Genomic DNA, 23,583 nt, shown 5'->3' on the forward strand with positions numbered 1-23,583 from the left:
TATATGTCTGTGTGTGTGTGTATCCTATTACATATAGATGTGCATATATATCCAACCCTGTATATATCCACCTCCATATATATACTACTCTGACTCTGTATATATCCAACCATATGTATATATTTGACTATCTCTTATATCCTACTATATATATGTACAAATACACATTCACATTATTTATATTGTATATATATAAAACAAAATCATATTAAAATAGTCACTAAACAAATGTTAGCCAATAATTAATTATATGGTAATTTGCATTATCCATGTAAACTCTTTATGAATAGGGTGTGTGCCTATTTTTACCAACCATGTGCCAGGGTTCTAGCACAGTGCCTGGCACATAGTGCTCAATAAATATTAGTGGAAGAATTTGTTATTCGTGAATTCATCCAATTTAGTGGTTTGCAATTCTTGTGCGTTTTAGAATCACCTGGAAGTCTTGTATTTCTTTACTTCATCAATATCCTTACGTGGGTCCCATTTCAGACAATTCAGAATATCTGGGAGATGGGCTCAGGCATTGCTACTTGTAAAGCTTTCCAGGTGATTCAAATGTAGAGCACTGGGTTGAGAACTAGTGATTTAATATCTCCTTGAGCCTGTGTTTGATTCCTCCCAAGGGCAATGGTTGGGCCCGGTGAATGAAGGGGAGGCTGTCAGCCTTGGGAGCTGTACTAGAGAATGAGTTCTAGGCTGAAGCATCCCAACTTTGTGACTGTATCTCCTGCATGGCCTTCCTCATCTAAACTCTAGCTGGAAGAAGGAAGAGAGGTCGACCTTCTCTCTGCATACATTCATGCTAGCCTTGGGCTCAGGTACCCAGAGTCCTCAATGAGCGGGACAACTATAATAAATTGGAGCACAAACATCTGTGCCCTGTCAATATCTGTGCATTAGAGGAGGAGCTGGCCTCTGATCAGACTCACAGCTTCCCCAGAAACTGCCTAGGAGCCACTAGGTACTAACGACTTTCTGCCCCCACACAATTGGATAGGATTGACAAAAACTCTGGCTCTGGATGCTCTGTTGGAGACCGTATTAAAATCTGCCAACCTGTGTTTCTTCCTGAAATGACAAGTGGACACCCCTGCTCCAGTCTAATTCTCTACCCTGCAGTGAGAAGAATCTTTTCAACGTGCAACTCTGGTCTCAGTCTGCACGTAATGCTGCAAGGGAGGCATTACTGGTTAACTTTACAGATAAACATAGAGGTTGGGAGCAGATAAGTGACTTGCAGACACTCACCGAGCTTGCAGGTAAATGCTGTAGCCAGTGTTTGAACTCTGGCTGATTAATTTCCAAGTCTCTTTTCTTTGTAATATACCCCTCTTCAACCTGTGTTAGTGAATGAACTTGCTGATGCGGTGGTTAGGAGCAAAACCTGAATTCAGATTACTTAGATTTGAATTCAAGCATTTCCGCCTTCTTAACTGTGTGATTTTAGACAAGTTATGCAACTTCTCTAAGCCTCAGGAGCCCTACTTGAAGGTAAAAGGTAATAATGCTTACCTTAGAATATCTTTTTGAAGACTAAATATCATAAAATAGGTAAAATGCTTTATAAAATTTTTGGCACAGAGTATTCAGCAAAGGACAGTGTTAGTACAAAATTGTTATTAATATTTTCCTGCTGGTCTTTGATCACTCTTTTTCCTTAGAATAACGTTCTAAACTTCTGTCTCAACAAAACCCTAGAATTGCTAACTTTTAAATTACTGATCCCATTATAATAGGAAAACTGTGAAATGTAGTATTAAATAAACAACAAACATACAAACAAAAATTACAAATCAATCTCACTATTAATGGAGAATCAAAACTATAAATTAAAATGTTAACAAATTAATCATTCTGCACTTTATGAAAACAATATAAATATTGTAACAACCAATTGGAACTTATTCCAGAATGCAAAGATAGTTCTATATCGGAAAACTTACTAATGTGACTGGCCTCATATGTATGGAAAAATATAATCAAGAGTAATTAATATGACCTCTAATAGATCAGTGTACCGCTTGAAATTGCATACAAAATTCTTTTTCTGAACTTGAGTTTATAACATTCATTAGATACACAAATACACAATCATCATCAGATATTTAAATACACTTTAAAAAAATTTTTAAATCAACTATACACCTATATATAATATGTGTGTCTATATATATATATAATAAAAGTCGACATCCAAATCTGATTAAAAATATATCTATTTAGATACCCAATATCATATTTGTTAAAGGCATTTCACATAAGAGTTTAGTTAAGGGTGTCTGTCCTCACCTCTATCACATGTGGTAAAGATACACACCTGACATTTAACCATGATCTCTCTAGCTTGTTAGATTACACATTATTTGTATTTGCTTATTTTTACTTAATAGTATTTTATATATTGTTTTAAATTAGCAACAGCTATTTCATTGTAAAAAAGTTATTAAAGGAAAATCTTGGTAGATTTCATTCACGCTTATTATAAACACACTATAATAATAATATATTTTGATAGCTATTTATATTAGATATATGAAAAATAAAAATAATGCAAATATTGGGGCCACCCAGTGGCACAAGCAGTTAAGTGTGCGCGCTCCGCTGCAGCGGCCCGGAGTTTGCCGGTTGGGATCCCGGGTGCACTCTGACACACCACTTGTCAGGGCATGCTGTGGCGGCGTCCTATATAAAGTGGAGGAAGATGGGCGCAGATGTTAGCCCAGGGCCAGTCTTCCTCAGCAGAAAAAGAGGAGGATTGGCAGATGTTAGCACAAGGCTGGTCTCCTCACACACACAAAAAATAATAATGCAAATATTTTTAAAAACGTGTTTTCACAAAGGCGTCTTATGATCATCAAGAAGAGTCAGGTGCGTTGGAGGAACAAGACTCAGCACGATGTAAATATCCATTATGTGCTGCGAAATATGGTTTCATTCCATTGTGACTTCCCTCTCCCCATCTTGAATAGGACCCCAGTGCATGGAGTTGTTCGCTTTCTTCCTCATATCCACTGCATGCTTATACAGCACTTGACCTTAGAATTTTGTTCATCCTACTCACCAACTTTTCGGTTGAGTTGAGCGGGGCTGTGAGTACCAGTGAGGTCTGAGGAACTGGAAAAAGCCATTGGAGAGAGCAGGGATGCTAACGGGTCATCACAGTTGTCTAAAATGATAGGAGAGAGAGAGAGCAAATTCTATCAGCAAGAGATATTCCATAAAGAGAGGGATCATGGCATTAACCACCATCATTTATTAACTACCTGCTCTAAACAAGGCCAGTACCACTTGTTTCCATGTGCTATTTCATCTCCTCCTCACAACACCCTGAAAGACAGGTATAAGTTTCTTTCCCAGTTGTAGAAACTGAAGTTCAGAGATGTTAAGTAGTTTGCCCAAAGTCACCACACTAGAAAATAGTGTGGCCAGAATTCTCACCCAGATTTGCCTAACTCAAATGCCCAGCTACCCATCCTTTCCTTTAATCAATCACTTTTAATCAAAGCTTCAAGTTATGGCTTTTGAACTTATTCTATAAGAAAGGAGATTATTAAAGGGGAAATATTGTTTAACTACTCTCCCATTTTCAGTCCTCGGGACTCTTGTATAGTTGTGCTAGAGGGATAGAATAATTCAGAATGTCTCCTTTCAATTGTGTAAAAGTCTGGAAAATGAGTTACTAGTTCTAATAACTCATTTCTATTCCATGAAGTAATAGAAAATAGTCCTCGATCTTGTACAATCTTGAATATGACATTCACTTCAGTAGCTACCCTTCCAGCTGTCTCTAATGTGGTAGGTATGCTTTCTCAAGCTTCTTTGGAGTTGTCCAAATGTGGAACAAGGTGGGGCCATGGGCAGAGGTGTGGTCTTGACAACATAGATATGTTCCTCCAGATTACACTGACGCCCTAACCATCCAATCTCATGTTGAGCCTGCTCTTCAGATAGCGTATTGGTCATCTAAACGTTCTGTAATCATTCATTTATTTGTTTGCATCTTCTACTAAGTGACACACTCTCTGTGGGACCTTAGCAATGAATCTGCTACATAATAGGCCTTCAATAAAGTTTGTTGGAAAAATGGCATGATGAGAAAAGGAATGAAGGAGGGAGGAAAAGAAGAAAACAGGGAAGAAAGGAAGGAATCAATTAGTCTACATAACAGTACCAACACTTTTCTTATTTTTCCATTTTGTACACAATTGATCTTGTAGGACATTGCAAAATGACTTCATGAAATCAAGACATGTCTCACTCAAAACAAAATTGAAATGCATCATTCAGTTTGAAGGTAAACTTCATGGTATTAAGGGCTCTCAGGAAGGGTTGATTTGACATTTTTTAAAAGAAAATGTACATAGGATTACGAGGCTGCTTGTTTATCCAGCAAATTCTTAGAGAGCAGTATTTCATCTAATTGCAGGAAAATTAATGTGAAACATAAGGGTTAAATTTTTGTTTGTTAATTGCGTTAAAAAAAATCAACTGGCAAAGCGTATTTCGTGTTTTTCCCAAACACAAATGTTTGAAAAATATTTTGAGGTATTTGACACACACAAAACAGAGCCAGTTCTTCGCTGAAAAGAAATAACATAAAAATCACAGCACGGGCACCTCAGCAGTTATGGTCATTCCGCAAATAGAAAGCAGAGCTCAGGGCCACTTTACTCCTGGAATAAGATGCAGGGGAGAAGAGGTACACAGACGCTGTCAACCGCTTTCTTGGAAATGCAAACTTGTTATGATATTTATATATTAGGGAGCAATTTGAACATAATGCAAATCTTACATTAGCTTATACCTGTTTTATCATCAGGACATATCAGATGAATGCAGAAAATTGAACCCAACTGAATTGAGCCCCACAGGAATAAGCCATACACATATACAGACACACACATCAAACACCACATACTATCACACTTCACAGCTATGAGCTTACCTATCCACGTCTGTGGTTACAACTATCCTCCAATTTCAGAAAACAGTCCTTCCAACACGTCCCAGTAACTCACAACCCTTCTGACACTCACTTCTCCAAGCAAACTGAAGATCTTTTTGAAAGTAAAGTACCATATTTATTATAGTATTTGTGTATTTCTTAAATATATAACATGTATAAGACTATGCTACCATATTTATTAGGTTCTTCTCATGTGTCACTGATGACATTTTTGAATACTGTGTCCCTAACCCTATTTTTTCCTTAAGTAGAAATAGAAGTAACCTAATCATTTCAATTTAATTCACTCCAATAAATATTTATAAGGTCCTACTTGACCTTGGATAGGCATTGGGGATAGATTTGAGTAAAATTGAGTCTCAGACCTCAAGGAGCTGAGATCATTGAAAATATAAAGATGTAAACAAATAAATAAACTGATGAGGAAGTTTAGGAGAGTTTCACTAAGGTCACATCCAAGCCAATAAAATGGCTACCTAACTGTCCAGAGGTCCAGGCAAGTGACCTTTTCATCTCCTCCAGCCCGATGCAGTCCCCTTCTTCATAAGGCACTGGCCTCAGGGAGAAGCAAGCCTCTAAGGCCCAGTGGCCTCATGACACCAGCTGCCGTTTCACCCACTGCCCATTTCCTCTTCTGAAATGTGCCTTCCTTGCATCTCAGTTTGTGAGATCAATGCTCCCACTTTGGAAACTGGTAAATTTATTAAAAACAATCTGTGCTGATGGAAAGGTCCTAGGAGATTCTTCAGATCCTTTTCTTTATGGGTCCACTGTAAATCGTACATTGTCCACTGTACACTGTAACTGCGGCTTTTAGAGAACATGTCTGAATTTTGCTCGCCTATCCCTGAAAGTGATAAGAATGGGGAAATTTCAAATCGGAAAGGAGGAAAGACGGCTCTCCTTCCCAGCAACAGGTAGTTTCCTCTGTCATCTCTTTATCACATGAACAAACCTAAGAACATCACTTAAATTGAGAATAGACCAAGCATCTAATCAAATTACCCCTAGTCATTGTGAATTAAGAATTTGTCCATATAACCATTTTAAACCCAAAATGTGTGTAATTTTTAGACATGTGTCCTATTCTTAAAGCAGAGGAGAAATGATCTTGCATAAATGAGAACAATAATTGTTTTGTTTTGTTTTGTTTTGTTTTTTAATTCATGATTTGCAACAGCCTGGGATAGTGGAAAGCGTTGGGAGGCCTAGAGCTAGGAGATCCCCATTCTGGATTGGTTTCTTCTCTTGCCATGGTGACAACAGATAGCACATCCAAATGCACTAAGCTTTGTCTCCATTATCTGCAAAATAGAGTCATCTCTGCCATATCTAGCTATAGAATCATTTTAAAGGTGGAGTGAGAATAGACGGAAAGAGTCCTCCTTTAAATGATAAAGCACAGAATTAGAACAGGAAGCAGAATAAGAATTGTCTGTAATATCTGCTGCAACTGAGAGCAATCATTTCAACAATTTTTTTCTGTGGTCTCATTTCTATGTCACAAAACCTGTGCAACAATTGGTGTCACTGATAGCTCTTTTGCACCAAAGGTTTACAATTGACCGGCTGAGAAGGAGCACATGAAGTGGAGGGGAAACAAAGGAGTGAAGACATGGGAGAGTGAGGACAACATCTCACCGGGCAGTCCTCCCGCTCTGCACACTGGCAGCCTTGGGAGACTGGGCTGACATCACACCAAACACATGGATGGGAAGGAAAGAAACGAAGCACCATCTGCTCCACCATTCCTGCAGGCTTTAAATAAGCAAACCCATGTTGTTGTTAAATTTTAGGCTCCCACTCACATCACAGCCTTCTGACAGTGCGTCTGCACAACGCTAAATCCATCAGTGGATTCCTCCAAAAGTGTGTGTGGATGTTTATCTGTATTTACATAAGGAAAGAGGAAAGAGTGAAGAAACTCGGGTAGGGGGAGGGATGTTTGAAGTTTAGGAAAAAATTATTGAGGGATTAAAAGTTAGGCTTCCAAAGGGACACACAACTTGAGAGAGACTATAATGATTTTCCCAAGAATCATTCTTCCAGAAAAAACTGTGCTTATGGATGCATTGGCATAGTAACATATTTTCAAAATATCTTCTTAAAAGCTTATTCATGGGCATTTTCTCTAAAAGATTTGCTGCAAAAATCAGATGAAATTAAAAGGCTATTTAAAAAAATGGAAATCCCTATTCACCTGTGATTTATTATTCTCCATTATCTTCAACAAATAGCTTTACTGCCATCTTTGTTGTTTTCCTTTATAACATAAAGACCACCTCCTACCCCACCTCACCCACAGGCAGAGAAAAAACTACACCTATGGATACAACGAAAAGCACCTCTGCTCTTTCCACGCAGTTCTGTTGAACAACCCAGTCCTACATGCAAAGGACTTAGCCTACACTCATAGACTAAGACGATATCAAAACCAGGAGGAGATTCTGAAATTGTAGAATTCAAGCTCTTCACTTTACAGATGAGGACCTCAGGGTTTAGGGAGAGGACAGGACTGCCCAGGATTATTCGGTTAATTAGTGGACTAGCCTGGACTGAAACTCAGGTTTCTTCACTCCCTAATGGTGACTAGTAGGTCATTTACCTGCCACCTGTGAGTAAGTCTGGTAACCATTAATTATGTTATTCTTCACAGTATTTGTTTTAATGGATAAACTTTTTTCTACAAAAGGAAGGGCATAGTTTTATTTTTTAGATAACAGGAAAACATTAAAGAAGAGCAGTCTATAATTTTCAAAAAGCTTTGAATTTCTTTATTTTTCTTGCCTTCCTTATCTCTTAACACTCTCTCCTACCTACCAAAAAAAAAAAAAAAAAAACAGAAAAGAAAAAAATAAAAGAAGGATGAAATAGAAGAGATAAAGAAAAAAGAAAACATTTGTTTCCTTACTAATATTTGTATGGATACTCAAGTTAGGCATTTTATTTTATATTTTCAATCTGAAGAAGTGGGGATAATTTGTTTCTCAATATATATGAGCAGTTAAATACTAAAGGTCTTCTTTCACATTAATTAAAAGGTGAAGGCACAAAAGAGAATTCTGAGTAAATATGATATTTACACAGATTCTTAGAAATTATCATTGACTCTTTAAGATGATTCTACTTTAAGTAACATTTTTTGTTGCCAACGTATATTTTTATTCATTAGTATTAAAATACCAATAGAGTTACAGATGGTCCTGAAGTTAAATTGTGAGTATCACCTCGATTACCACAGTAAATTGTCTATGGGGATTTGGAGCTTAAAAGATTCACTTGTATTTATAGGTGAGATAAAATTCCTCTTAGCATTGCGCATTTAATGGCCTACTTTGTTTAAAAGACATAAAGCATGCATTTTGTGTAGTGCCAACAACAGTGCTTAGAAGTGACAACTCATGCTTTTAGCTTCATTTATCTTTCCCCTTGTTACCTGTAATTTCACTTAGGTAACAACAAAAATAAATACTCTAATATTACTCTTGAATCTGACCCCGTCCCTGTTTTCCACTATGGAATCCTAAAAGATAAATTACTTCATAATGAGCAGATCAAGAAACATAGCTCTCCAAAATGAGTCATGAAAAGAAGGTTAAACCTTCTCTATCCTGATATTCATCTCCAACTTAATGCAGTGCTTCGTTTTTGATCAGCTGCTAGATACACACGGTTGTGCCCTTTGCTGTGGGAAGACAGAATTCAAGTCAAAGACATAGACTCGGAGCTCAAGAAGCCAAGATCTACTTTGGGTTGAAAGATAATTCATATATATATATATTTTTTTTAAAAGCTCCTAACATTTATAACCAATTACATGCAGCAGACATTTTGCTTGGGATCCAGGCATCCTGGACCTTCTTCTACCTTTGCTGTGAGTGTGTTCTCATTTTACCTTTCTGTGTTTCAGATTCCTCAGCTGTAAATGGCAGGGGTTATTGTTCATTTGTTCAATCAACAAACTTTAATGGAGCACATTCTAGATGTAAGAGTTCCTATCAGGCTTTAAAGATAGTAAAGCGATTCCTCAAACATGGTGGAGATGCACACCCTACTCCTTGTACTGCAGGAGTGACTGGCGATGGACAAATGAGGGTGCGGCAGACTGCAAGAACATCCAGAAGAGGGGCTTGTCCCAACTAGGGATTAACAAATGGGCTGGGATTCCTTCCAGGTTTTTCAACCCTTCTATTCAAGATTTTAGGAAAGATTTGATTTGGAGGCACTGACCTTCACTTATAAGTGGCTTGCTAGGACTACATCACAATCAAACCCAGTAAGCACAATAACGAGGCAGCAGCAGCAGCCATAATTCTTTGAGCATCTCTGCTGTCTAGGTTGTCAGCAGTCACTGCAGCACAGCAAGGGGGAGACCATCATCCATATTGTATGGATGAGTAAACTACAAGTGTCTTCGTCCATTTCACACTCTATCAGTGCCTAAACTGGGCTTCGAACCAAGGTCAATGTGACTCTTTGTACATCGTCTGTCTGAAAACCTACTTCCAATCCCTGAAATGGTGGCAGGAATGCATCATAGACTGCCAAGGCCAGACTCCCACTTGATTATCTTATGTGAGTTTAGCTCTTTCCTTCTCGGACTTTTAAGAATATCTGTGCATAGATGTCCCACAATTTAGCCCAAACTCAATGGCTCCAAAATATGCTTCCGTAAATTACTTTCCTCTCAGATTACCCCTCTTTCTCCCCATAATGTCACTGATGATTTTTTTTTTTTTCGATTCTCAAGTTAGGAATTTGGGTTCACAATTGACTGTTTTATTATTTTTTTCGTTTCTACCCTTAAATTTATCAGTGACTTAATCTCATTTAGCAAAAGTTTCTTAAGCCCCTCATATGTGAGGCATATGATGTACTAATTATGTGGGAATATAAAGCATCATGTTGAGGAAGGATTTGTTTTTAATCATAGTACTTAGTATGTGTGATTATGTATATGTTCAATAAATCTTTCTTGAGTTACAGAATGAAAGATACGAGTCATATCATTTTATTGATATTGTTTAGAAAGATCTCTCAGATTCATAGCCACTTTTTTTTTCTCTCCGTTGCTCACTACTTGATCCTAATTCAGGCTTTTCAAATATCATGTTATGATTTTTACAACAGTCTTCTCCATTTATCACTGGGCTCTGTTCTCGTTAAACCATCCTTTCTAAAACCCTGCTTTCAACATGTGTCCTTACCAAGACTTACGAGATATGTCAGCCTTAAATTTGGCTTCCAGAGGTAGCATCATGAAGACAAAAGAACAAAGAGTTCTTAGCATATAGCAGGTCTAAGGTGAGCATGAGGCCAGGGTGTCATTGATGGGGTCACAGGCTGGTCAAAGAGTCAGAAAGTGGGGTCCAACAAGCAGAGGGCAGGAGTCAGGGGCCGGTTGTCGGGATCAGCTTCAGTCAGAGGCCTAGGACTATGCTCTCCAAAAGCATCATTCTGACAGTGTCTCAATTCAAGAATGCTAAAGCTATTAAACCCTCAGGATGATGAATGGTCCCTCACAGCTTAACTGGATTGTCTAGAAGGCACGAAATCTTTGATGAGTAGAAAAGGTAAGATTCACAGATGAAAAGGATTAGAAATTTCTGAAATATGAGAAGCTGAGAGTGGTGGTTGGATTACTTTGGAGGGTTTTAGAAGAGACTAATAAGAAAAAAAGCAAATCTTTGAAAAAATAAAATTATACCTATTTTAAAAATTTCCCTAAATCTGTTTCTATACACCCCCATACTCCTCTTCCCATGCCCACTTATCAACACTTCTCACAATATACACCCGCACACACACGCATTACAAAGTACAGTGCCAAATAAGTTTCACAATTCATTGGGTTTTTAAACAAAGCTAAATAAATGAATGAATGTGATGTATATAACAATAAGATTGGGAAAATGGGAAAAATACTATAAAAGCATTAAAAAGTTAAAAGTAGAGATGATGTATTTTTACTTAAAAAGTGTATTGTTTAAATGATTATGCATGAAATATTAAAATGAAGGAAAGGAGACAACTGAAGAATTGTAAAGATAGTGTTTCTGTCAATTCAGTGCTCATTAGAATTGAGAATTTCTTTTCTAGAGCTGTGCCTTTCTCCGTAGATATCTATTCTTTTTTTAATACAATGGAGCTAAAATTCCAATAGCTAATCATGTTCCTGCATTCAGTGGCTCTAAATTTCACTGAAAATCCTGGTTACTCAGGAGACCATGATCTTGAAGTGTAGCTCAATCAATCTGTACACGTTAGTAAAACGCTCATCTTTAATGGGTCTAGGCATAGAGTTCCTAAAGGAAACTCTAAAATCTCTTTGTGTCATCAGTCTTCTCATTGGAATTTGGGAAAAATGCCTGATTAAAAAGATGATACGCTTGAGTTGGGGACTGGCCAGCTGGCTGATAGGACAATCCAATGAGGTCAACACTAAATATTTATGAGTGGATGGGGTAAACTTGTACTGATAATTTGAACCAATATTGACATTTACTGGTCTTTGTAGATAAGAAAATAATGCCACCCTAGACACAGAAGCAGGAGTCCTTCAAGATCAGAATCTAGCTGTGTGTGTGTGCGTGTGTTTGTGTTTCTTTCTAGACCAGTTGGAGACTGTAGTATATTTGGAAAGAGCCCAGACATTGGATTCTAGCCCAGTCTGAATTCAGATCCTGACTCTATCGCTTACTAATTATATGTCCTTTGGGAAGTTATTTAATCTCAGTATTCTCTATGTATAATGGGGATAATAACTATATCCAGCCTTGTTATGAGAACAAAAAGAGCCAATTCATGTAAAATATTTAACCCACTGATTGGCACATAACTGAATACATGTGAGTTCCCTTCATTTTCTATCATTCTTTCTTCCTTAGATTCAAGCTTATCATGTCCAGTTCCAGCCATTGCTCTTGAAAATGACATTTCTTATACCCTCTACTGTATCTTTCACATTTTTCCCATCCAGATGGTTTTAACACTCCTTCTTTATCAGCTCTTCAGAGTTCACAGGATAATTCTGTAGCAAGAGCTATTTTGTTTATGCATTACTTATACTCAAAGACCAAACACAGTATACTTTCTAAGTTTTATCACATTCTTTTCTTGTATTCAGTAAATAGTTATTAAGCACAGTGTGCCAGGCATCACGCCATCTGGTTTATAGACTGGTGAGTCTTAAGGGATCAGGAAGCACAGCTCTTATATAGTATTACAAGGGACAGGGCTATATAGAAAATGTTTGGATTTCTTTCTAGTTCTTATATTTGATTATATTTTAAAATTTTTGACATTTTAAAATAAGACCTGACACATTTGTGTTTTTAGATCATTTGCTTAAAAAGCTGAGAAACACTGCTTTGGGTGAGAAAGTTACATCAATTTATATTTTAGAAAGTTTGCTGTGTTTCAGTGTGGAGAATGGAGCATGTGTTTGTGTGCATACATGTCTGCGGTAATGATGGGGATAGGGTAGTGAGGGTAGAAGACTGGTGACAGGAAGACCCAATTAAGGCCTAGAGAAAATACAAAGAGATAGCAAAGGCCTGAACTAAAACAATGGTATTTGGAATGGAGAGAAGGTAAGGAAATTTAGTTATATTGTATAAGAATCATCATTGCTTGGTGAATTGACAGGGAGGTAAGAATAAAGAACAATTTCAAGATTTTTGGTTTCCATGATTTTCTATTTTGTTATCATAGAGACCTGGGAAGCTCACAAACCAGTTTCTAAAATTAACAAATTTCAATCAAGCAAAACAGAGATGATGAATGGTTACATATTAAAATGATTTCCAAATGACAGTTAATACTCCTCATCTTTCTTTCAGATAAATATAATAAGTAGTGTCATGGGAGTAAAAACCATATGTATATAATGGCAAGTCATAAGATGTTATAAAGTGATACCTTCTTAATTGCCCAAAGAGAGATGAGAAATGAGGACTCCATTCAGGAAACAAGACACATCACATTGACCTGAGGTAGGTAGTTCCTCTGCCTTCAGAATAAAATTCTAGTTCCTTGTCTCTCTATATCCCTTCACGATCAGACTCTTGGTTATTTTATTTTCTGACACTATTTATTTCTCAGTCTGTGCTCAAACTTGCCAATTTATTGACAGCTTCAATGGCTTGCTGTGCCTCCTTATTTTTGACTTTGTCCTGAATGCCCCCGACATCACTTTCTTCTTGCCCACCCATCAACTCCTACTCACTACACAGGACGTAAATGCTTCCAGAGGCATGCCTTGATCTCTCCAGGCCAGGAGAACCACTTCCTCCTTTGAGGTCTTTCTGTCTTATATTCTACTCCAGGAGGAAGACCCAGCACTGTGATGGGCTTTTGTTTTGATGATGTTGTTGCACATCAGACCTCAGGCTCTTTGAAGACAGAGATCATGTCTCATTTATCTTCTTATCTTCATTGCCTTTCACAGTGGTGATCACAGATCAGTTGCTCAACAATTATCTGTTAAGTAGGATTTTAGATAAATGGAAGACAGTCTTCAATTGGGATTAAAAATCTGGGTACGAACTGGAAGCTTTCTAAAATGGGAAATGTCTGGGCAACAGTAAAGAGACTTGTTTGCCCAAGTCACATAGGCGAATAAAATCATGACTGTTAGAGCTTGAGGAAAATTTTGATGACATCATCATTATTATTTCTATATGTGTGTGATTTCCAAATACCTTCTTTATTTATCTTTGAAAAAAAACATCTCAGGTAAGTAGGACAGCCATAATATTGACCATCCAACGGACGAGGACCACAGTTATCAACATCATACAGGTATTACCTGGGAAGGCAAAGCCATCTTCTCTCCAAAGTACTTTTTCTAGCCTCAAACACCCCCTCATTGTGGGAGTGAAGAAACCAAGTATCTAAGAGTGTTAGGGATAAACCCAGAAAAATGGAGGGGAGCCTGACTATGTAAATCCCATGAGTGTGCAAGCGAGGACAAGTGTGAAAGTGGGAAGTGGAATGAAGAAATCATAGCTGTGGGTCCTGTCACTCTGCTGGAACATTTGTTTGTTCTACTGACTGACTTGATAAATTCAGGCAAATCCATTCCCTCTCTGCGCTGCTCCTCGAAAATAGAGACGATGATGTCTGCTCTCCACAGGGGGATTGTGACAAACGAGGATTGTTACAACCCACCCACAGAGAGAACAGTACTGGGCACATAAAAAGTGCTCAATTAATGGTAACTGTAGCATTATAATTATAATTCTTCTGTAGGCCTCTGAAAAGATTTTTGAGTGAGGAAATACTGCTTAGAGAGCGCATATATTTGAATTCTAAAATTGTGAAGGGAAAACTTTCAGCTCCCAGTGGCCATCCCCTTTAATTTATCACTAGGCCTCTCTGGGCCTGGCTGTCCAAATTTTAGGGATGGGAACTGGACAGGGGATGCCAATAAACTGGCGTGGGTGGTCCCCACTTACCAGCTGGTTCCCTTTAATCGATGATGGATGGCTCTGGCTTAGGCGTTTATTCTCTTCTAAAAAGACTTTTCTCACTGGAAGAGAGGGAACCAGGCAGAGTTCAGGGCTAAGTCCTAAATCTGACCCTTCTTGTTTTTGGCATTCTTTTGTACACTATTACTCAAACAAAATTTATCCAAGCTAAGGCACTAGAGAGAAGACCTTAATTTATTACATGCAGATAAATATTAATTATTCTGAGATCCTCAGATTATCAGATTTCAATTTTGGAAATGCTACCTTTTATATAACTCAATAAAAATCCTGGATATAATTTCTTGGATCAAACTGCAGTGTGCCATTTGTTAAAACTCTGTACTCTAGAGAATATTCGCTTATCACAAGAGAGAGGAAGGGGTAGGGTCCATCAGACGATGCATTCCACCAATTGTTTCTGTGGTCCAGAGAGCTTACCCATCTGACATCAAATATGATCCTGCAGGACCCTATGAAATGACCTACCAGGCACTCAAATATAATGATTTTTTTTAGACATTTCAGGCCTCTAGATAATGATTTTTTGGGGACAAGCTAAAAATAAAAGCTTGTTCCAAGCAAAATGCTTCAGCACGTTCTACTTTTCCTTGTAAAATGCTCTTCTCGCTCATCCTGAATTACAGTTGTGATTCTTAAGCAAATGTTGGCTGTAGCTATGAAGACATAAAATGCTATAAATGTTATATGGACATGTCCAGGTATTTTGTGCTGTAATTTAAAAGCATCAATAAAGTTTGAGTTGTATTCAGAGTTTGCAAATCTGTCACGGTCAGATGAATTCAATTTCCATTTTTCCCATACCCAACCCTTCAAATTATGCATGAACAGATTAAAAATAGCAGGAAAATACATTGTATTGTGTTGACTACATATCTCCCATTTTGGAGGAAATCTTTAGCAATAAAATAACATGAGAAAAGACACACTGGAAAGCAATTATAACCCTGGGAAAATTTCATTTTATTGCTGAAGACAGAAAGTGGTGTATTTCAAAAGTGTGAGCAAAGATTAATGGAGATGAAGGGAGTAGTAAGTGCCCATGAACCAAGACATTTCACTTTAATGTCTTTGCAAAATATGAGAAGTCATCATTTCAAGTCTCAATAACCTCAAACTGAAATGTATTCATTGCTTTTTTTAATTCCTTCCCTCCACCCCCCCAGATTGTGCTTTGCAAGTTGAATGGGCCTGACAAGGAGTTGGTTTGAAAGTTAAGGGTTCTTTTCCTGAACAAGGTTAAGTTTAGATTTGATGACAGCACAGCTTGGAAATCTCCTGCCAAGCATTTCCTCCGGGCAAGAAGGCAGAGGATTTTCACTTTCTCTGTCAGCTTTAGCACTATCTCAAGTGGTCATGAGTCAAAGGACAGAAGGAAGAAAATAAAACCCTTAATGCATAGCATTGATCTGAGAGTTCCAGACAGAATTTTTCAAGTGCATTTTGATGAATTGGGTCACAGAATCTAGTTCCTTAGAGTTAGTATAATGTGTTAAGCAGGCATTCTGATTTGTTTAAATGGAATTTTAATTGGGAAATAAATTTAGTGTAGTAAGAAGATGTGAATGCATGCCATTTGACACTAAATATTATACTTGTCACATAGGCTTGGACTGAATCTATATGAATACTTACAAGTTGAAAATGTTTAGTTGTTTGCTCATGTTTCATATCTATTGATGTTTGAACTAGACGGTATTTTTTTTTTTTCTCCTGCTGTACCTATGCCTTCAAAGGAGGTGGACCCTGATGAATGTCCTACTTTGGTCATTTCCCTGTAATACTTCAGCCCATTCCAACATCCTGGTGGCTTGTGTTGCCTATTATGGTCCAGGCATCTGCTTTTGATTTCCTGGGGTACTTCTGGAACAGTGCTTCTCAAACTTACTGAAAGTATGAATTACAAGATTTTGATAAAATGCAGATTCTGATTCAGGATCAAGCTCCTGGATCTCTGATGCTGCTGGTTTGTGAGCCACACTTGGATCAGCAAAGCCCTGAACACTGGTGGCCTCTCTCTTCTAGCTTTCTCTTATTTTACTATTTCATGTAACTGCCTTCACCGGCCCAACTCAGAGCTCTGGAATCTAACTCTCTCTTGTAGTAGCAGACAGAGACTTTGGTAAATTTGTCCCAGCCTCATGGTGGAGGAAAAAGGGTTGGTAGATGAAGAGAAGGGGAGATTATCAGTGTGGGCATTGTTTAGACAAAGTTGCCTGTCCTTTCACAAGTGTATTGCAATGTACGCCATATGTATACTGTTCTAGTTGCTATAACTACTGTCATTACAGTAGTACACACCATTTATTGAATTTAGACAATGGGCCACTGTGACAGATGATTTACATAAATTAACTCATTGACTCTTCCTAATAATAATTATGCGTTATTGTCCTGGTTTTATAAGGAAACAGATTCAGAGCATTTAAGCAACTTGCCCAAGGTCACAGAGCTGGGATTGGCACTAAATTTGCCCAACACCTGTTACCATTAATTACCTTATTACCATCCTTCAGAATTGACCCAGGATACTTCAGTCCATTCGATTCATTTGCTGTCAGTCTCTTGACCAATCTTGCAATCTTGGAACATTTAGAAAAAACATGAATGATTTCTACATGCATTCTGCCAAGCATTGTTACAATATCTATCAGAGTATATCCAAACCAAAGTTTAAGTCAATCGCCAAGTACTCCAGAATGGTGAGCGGCATAGGGGGCTGGTATAGTGTAAAAGGAGCAGGGTTTCAGATGCATGCCCTTGAGTAATCGATTTAACCTCTCTGAACTTTGTTTTCTTTGACATAAAATGAGACAATTACCCTTTTTGAGTGTGACTGTTTTGAGGAAAATTAACTGGGGTAACATATATCAGACCTGGCTTATTGTCAAGATTCAGTAATTGGCTCATTCTTTTTCTTTTTCAAAAGTCAGTGATGGTTAAATATCTTCTGATTAGTTGACTGATTAATATAATTTCCATAATTATTGTAAATTGTTACACCTTAATCTTGTTTTTGTCCTTTTGGCTAGGTTTATAAGCAGTGCACATACTCAAGAAAGGGCTTTGGCAGGTTCTCCTTGAGGATTTTAATCTGTCACTCCAATTTAGTTATCTTTAAGAACAATTATAGCAGACACTGTTTTGCACCAATGTCACATAGAAGGATGAAATATGAGTCTTCATTTCTCCAGGCTGCCAACCCATGGAAGGCATGTGCCTAGACTCTTTCCTCCATGACTAATGAAAAAGATTCAATACGGTCCCCTCTGGAGGTGAAATGGGCTGAAAGATGTTTCCAGAAATATGTAGACCTAAGGTATTCATTGGAAGAGGAGAAAACTTAAATATTGACCAAGCTAAATTTTTCACATAAAATTAAGCAAATATCATTGGATTTTTATCAAAATTTGGTCTTCCTCCTTTTTTTCTTTTAATTCTCATAAACTTAAGAAAAAGCTATTTCTTGATTTGCCTAGCACTGCAACTAACATTACACAATTTTATGTAAAAGAGCTGGCTTTTAAAAGAAAATAAAAAGTAGTAATGCAAATGACTTTTTTGACATGATTGCTAGGGGAAAGAAGGGAGGGAGCAGAAGAGGAAAGAATAAAAGAAAAAGAAGCACATTTTCCAAATTTAAATTTTCTCAGAAATTTCTGAATTCCAGGGTCATTTGGAGTTTTATAAAACAAAATGAAGCTTAACTCTATAAAACTAGAAGTCAGTGTTAAAAGTTATGTGAACAGCAATTAGAAGGATGTGCAACTGTGACATACAACTATCTGCTAGGGCTTTGGGGAGAAAAAGGGAAAAATAAAAAAAGGAGGAGGATCGGCATGGATGTTAGCTCAGGGCTGATCTTCCTCACAAAAAAAAAAAAAGGAAGAAAAGAAAAGTTACGTGAAATACAGCAAAGAAAGCAGCATCTTTCGTTGTCTCGCTCTCCAAGTGATGGCTCCTGATGTAAGAAGCCCTAAAAACTGGATTATGTCATTTCCATATTTAAAAGCAGCCAATGGCCCCCATTACCTTTGGGGTAAAATCACAATTCCTAAGTATGGCCCACTGGACTCTTCACCATCCCCTCATATGCCTCTCTGACCTCATTTCCCTAAGCTCACACTGACTTGCCAGCTAAGCAAAACATGCTGGGCTTCATCTAAAATTTTGATTTTTCAACTCTTTCCTTCTCTTCTTTTCTTCCTTCCTTCATATCATTTTATAAACCAGAAACCAGAAAAGAACAGAGAATAATATAATAAACACTAAATTCTCACCACCCCAAATTAGTAAATATTTACTACTCTTCATATTTGCTTCTGTTTTATATTTTTATGAAGGAAGACATTACTGATATCAGAAAGGAGCCTTTTACCACCATCCAGAGTATAAGCATGAATTTGGTATGCTTATTTCCAGTAAATTTTATGTTTTAGCCATGAAATATATTATTTTTAATGTATTTAAAGTTTAAATTAATGGTACAACATGCACATCATTCTGCAACTTGTTTTTTCCAGTCAAAATTGATATTTAGATCTGCCCACACTCATACATCTAAATCTAACCCATTCTTTCAAAGCTCTGTTTTAGTTTTTCATCATGTGACTATGCCACATTTTAGTTATCCACTTTCTCATTGAATTTAAGTTGCATTTATTGTTTTGCTTTAACAAATAATATTTCAGTAAACATCCCTGTGAGTGTATCCAGAAGTAAGGTTTCTGGGTTGAAATATATGTGTATTTTTATTTTTATCAGAACTTGTTATATTATTCTTCAAAGTGGTTGTATCAAGTTACACCCACCCCCAGAAATATGAAAACTTCAATTTCTTCCACATATTTCTCAACATTTGATATGGTAGATGTTTTATCTTTGCCAATCCGTCAGATAAACAATGTTTCCCAGATTACTAGTAGGAGAACATATCTTTTTAATATTGTAGTGGCCTTTAAACTTTCTCTTGAATGAATTACCTGTTTATACTCTTTATCAATTTTTTAAAAATGGTGTTGCTTGTTTTTTCTTATTGGTTTTTAGGAGTTTATCATATATTCTGGATACTAATTTGTTTGCATATTATATAGTTAAAGCATCTTTTTCCAGTCTTTGCTAGCCTTTAACTTTTCATTAGCCCAAAATTCCTCTCAGGTTTCAGGATAATTCTGATTCTACCCTGAGTTTCTCACCGTAAACGTGAGGGAATGTTATGTGAATATCCTGCTTTCTATCATCTTCTTTCTCATTTCAGTCTCATTTCAGACCGTATTTTCAGTCTCACCCTGACCTCATTTGATGTGAAATCTTCTCGTCACTCTCCTCCTCCCTCTAGGCTGCTCTTCTTTTCCATTGTCCTCACACACACTGCTACTCATGCTACGGGAGATGACTGTGGACTTGTCTGTCTCCACACCCACATGCTGAACTTCCTGAAGGGTTCAACTCTCTTTTTCATCTGTGTATCTCTAGTGCTTAACACAGAGCTAGGCACATTGTAGGTGCTTAATAAACATGTCTTGAGTAAGTATCAACCTGAGCAATAGCAACATAAACATTAATGGAAGTGAAAAAGTGACCATGGAGTGTTCATAGCATCTTAAGATGTCTAGCTTGGCTGGAAAACTGGAGAGGAATACAAGAAGAAAGTTTGGTGGGGATGGAAGGCCCCAATTACATAGAGTCTTAGTACACTTAGAAGAAGCTGGGACAAGGGAGGAAGACTCCATTGAAGAAGTAGAGTCCTGGAACGTAGAATGATTTCAGTCACTCAGTTGAAAATAGATCCTCCTGAGGGAAAATTAAAAAGAGAGGGGAGAAAGACGGCCTTCAAGGAGGGCTCATTTCCCTGATGAGTATGACCAAGACAGTGGAGCAGAAAACAGAAGAGATAAGGCTAAGGCAGTTCCAGCCTTGGAATTCAGTGCTACTGCTGAACTCTGCTGGAGATAAGCTCTCTCACCTGGATGAGGAAAGGAGCCACAAGGCATCCTCAGATATTTCTTGGGTACTCAAGACTTACAGGCCAGGATGGGCAGAGGAGCCCGGGCATTGGACCAATACAGCTTCCAGACAAGACGACACTGCTGGCACTATGAGAAAGCAGAGTGGTCCAGGCTGAGAAGGAAGCAGGAGATGAGGTGACTTGTAGGTGGGGCAGCTCTACAAGCCTCAGGGTTCCATACCTGGTACTAGCCATTTGAGTGAATCTCAGAAAGTGAATAGTAGCTGGATTGATTTTATGTCTAAGCCACACTTGTCTACTCTTAGCACTCGTGATGGGGGCAGCCCAGGAAAGGGAGAAGATGAAACATAGCATGTTACTACCTATTCCCGTGGATGAAATAGATGCTGAGAGAGGCGGACTCAGAGGACTTGTGGATCTCAGAGGTGATTCAGCCTGAAGATGGCCCTGCTCCCGGGGATGGATGGGAAGGGGCACCATGGGAGGGGGTGGCAAAGCTGCAGGGAATCCAGGTTTCAGTCAGCATTTAGATGTCAGACAAGCAGATTGGAAGCAGTCCGAGTGTGGACAATTTGTCTCTCTGGACAAAGAGTTCAGGATCTAGGTAGAGAGGTAAGAAATATAAGACAGGACAGAAGTGCCTGCAGCCTCTGAATAAAGCTAGGGCTTGAAAATTGAGTGTAACTGAAAATGCAGTAGGTATTTTAAAGTTATTAAGAGGATATTCTGAAAAACTTTATGCCAATAAATTTCAAAACCTAGATAAAACGGAAATTATTTGCGAAAATTTTAACCAATCAGTGGTCTCTCCAGAAGAAACATATGTGTGTGTGTGCGCACGTGTGTCTGTGTCAGGACCAGCGAGTTTAACAGAGGAATTCTACTGAACTTTCAAGGAACAATCCTTCTAGCATTCCATAAATGTGTCCAGAGCTTAAATGAGGAAGTAACCCCACAACTAATACTCTGAGACTAACAGAAACTACTAAAACTCAATGAGGACAAGGAAAGAAAGTTCCAGGTCACTCTCACTGCCATGGACACAAGAATCCTTAACAGATCCAGCAATGTATTGAAGATAATCAGCATGACCAAGTCAGGTAAGTCCTGAGGAGAGCTTAGTAATGTATCAAACTGAGTAAATCCTGAAGAGAATCAGCAATAGTTAACATGACAGAATGGTTTCACATTAGATATGTATTTAATATTATTCACCAAATTAAGATATAAAAGACGGAAATAATATAATTCATTCAATAGATATAAAATATCAAAATTCATTATCCGATAAAAATATCTGAATATTTTTGACAAAAACTTTTAGCAAATTAGTTTAGAAGGCTATCTATGCCAAACCTAGAGCAAACACAATCCTTAATGGTGAACTGCTGAAAGCATTCTTCTAGGATCATGAGAAAGACAAATACGCCCATCATGAACAATTCTTACTCCACACAAACCCTAGGGAACATAGTGTGGCAAGAAAAAGAAAGAAAATTTTTGATCATTGGAAAGGAGGAAGGATAACTCTCATTACCTGCTGGTAATATGATTGTATGCTTAGAAAATCCTAAACAATCTATATAGAAACTATTAGAATTAATAAGAGCATTCATCAAGTTGCTAGAAATAAAATCAATGTACAAAAATCAATAATGTTTATATGCACCAGCTGCAAATAATTGAAAATATGATTTTAAAAACAGAAAGTTTATAGCAGTTTTTAGAATCTTAGAATAAATCTAACAAAATATGTGAGAAAACTATAAAATATATGTCTGAAAGACATTTTAAAAGACCCAAATAATGGAGAGAAATTCATTATTTCTGAATAGGAGGACTCAATGTTGTAAAATTGGTGTTTGTAATTCTCCCTAAATAGATATATAAATTTATGGAAACATTAATCCAAACCCCACGTCTGAATTCCTTTCCCTTCTGTCTGTCTTCCTTTCTTCCTTCCTTTTTTGACTCTGACAAGCTGACACTGAAGTTATTTAGAATAATAAAGACCCAAGAATATACAAGATATTCCCAAAGAAGAAAAATAAAATAATGAGTGGAATTGTCATGGTATATAAAGAATTACTAAAAATCTGTAGTAATTAAGGGAGTGTACTGGTATGATCTAGAATATTCCAATGCAAAAATAAATAAATAAATCATCAATCAATCAATCATTCAATCATCCTGACACAGCTCCAGAAATATATGGAAACTTGATTTGTTATAGAATTGGTGCTATGGATCATTAGGGAAAGAATACACTTTAACAACTAATGGTGCTGAAAAATATCCACGTGGAAATACACAAAATTGGACACACGTCTACTCACTCCATACACAAAAAATACATTCCAAATACATTAAAGCCTTAATTTAAAAGGCAAAACTAAATAATTTTTAGAAAACAATATAAGAGAATATCTTTATGACTTTGAGCTAGAAAACTTTCTTAAATAAAATACAGAAAATTCAGATTATCAAGGAAATAAAGGATTAATTCAATTCCCCTACATAAAAATTAAGAATGTCTATTTATTGAAAAAAAAAAAGTAAAATTTCAAGCTACAGATTGGGAGATAATTTTGGCAACCATATAACTGACAAAATATGAGAATTCAGAATATATAAATAAATTCTACAAATAAACTTTAAAAAGGCAGATGACCCAATAGAAAAATATTCAAAATATCTGAAGAGCAACTTAAAAAAACAAAAAGAAAGTTAGAAACTCAAATGGCTCATAAATTTAACAAAAAAAAAAATCTCAGTATTTAGGAAAATGAAAATGGAAATGAAATACCATTTCACTCCCTCCATTTTGAGACAAAACAAAATTTTTACAATAAGAAGTCTTGGTGAGGATAAATAGCAACTGGAATGCCTACAAATTGCTTGTGAATTGGTGGAAATATTTTGGACAATGTTTTGATACTATTAATAAAGTTAAAGAGATATGCAGTTGATGAACAGGAAATCCCATTGCTCAGTGCTTACTCTAAACAAATGTTTTCCCAAGTGCACTAGGATATGTGTAAAATTATCCATGATGGCATAGCAGAAAACTGAAAGCAATACAAGTATCAACTACAAGTAGAATGAATAAATAGACCGTTGCATATTATACAAAGGAAAATCATTCTGCACTGAAA

General features: G+C 37.1%; 1 protein-coding gene across 2 annotated transcripts in view; it reads right to left on the bottom strand.

Annotated features, from left to right (window-relative positions):
• Positions 1 to 23,583, bottom strand: part of CNTNAP5 (contactin associated protein family member 5) — a 757,303-nt gene that overhangs the window by 583,097 nt on the left and 150,623 nt on the right. Inside the window, exons 2-3 of one of the 2 annotated variants that reach the window (XM_058548783.1) lie at positions 16,959 to 17,042; positions 3,065 to 3,169 (exon numbers count right to left, since the gene is read on the bottom strand). In XM_058548783.1, coding sequence (XP_058404766.1) covers positions 3,065 to 3,131 — 67 coding nt within the window. In that variant the 5' untranslated portion in view covers positions 3,132 to 3,169; positions 16,959 to 17,042. The remainder of the gene's footprint in view (positions 1 to 3,064; positions 3,170 to 16,958; positions 17,043 to 23,583) is intronic. The other variant, XM_058548782.1, reaches the window with a different exon arrangement.

Source organism: Diceros bicornis, chromosome 10 (genome assembly GCF_020826845.1).
Source record: "Diceros bicornis minor isolate mBicDic1 chromosome 10, mDicBic1.mat.cur, whole genome shotgun sequence".
Taxonomy (NCBI): Eukaryota; Metazoa; Chordata; class Mammalia; order Perissodactyla; family Rhinocerotidae; genus Diceros; species Diceros bicornis.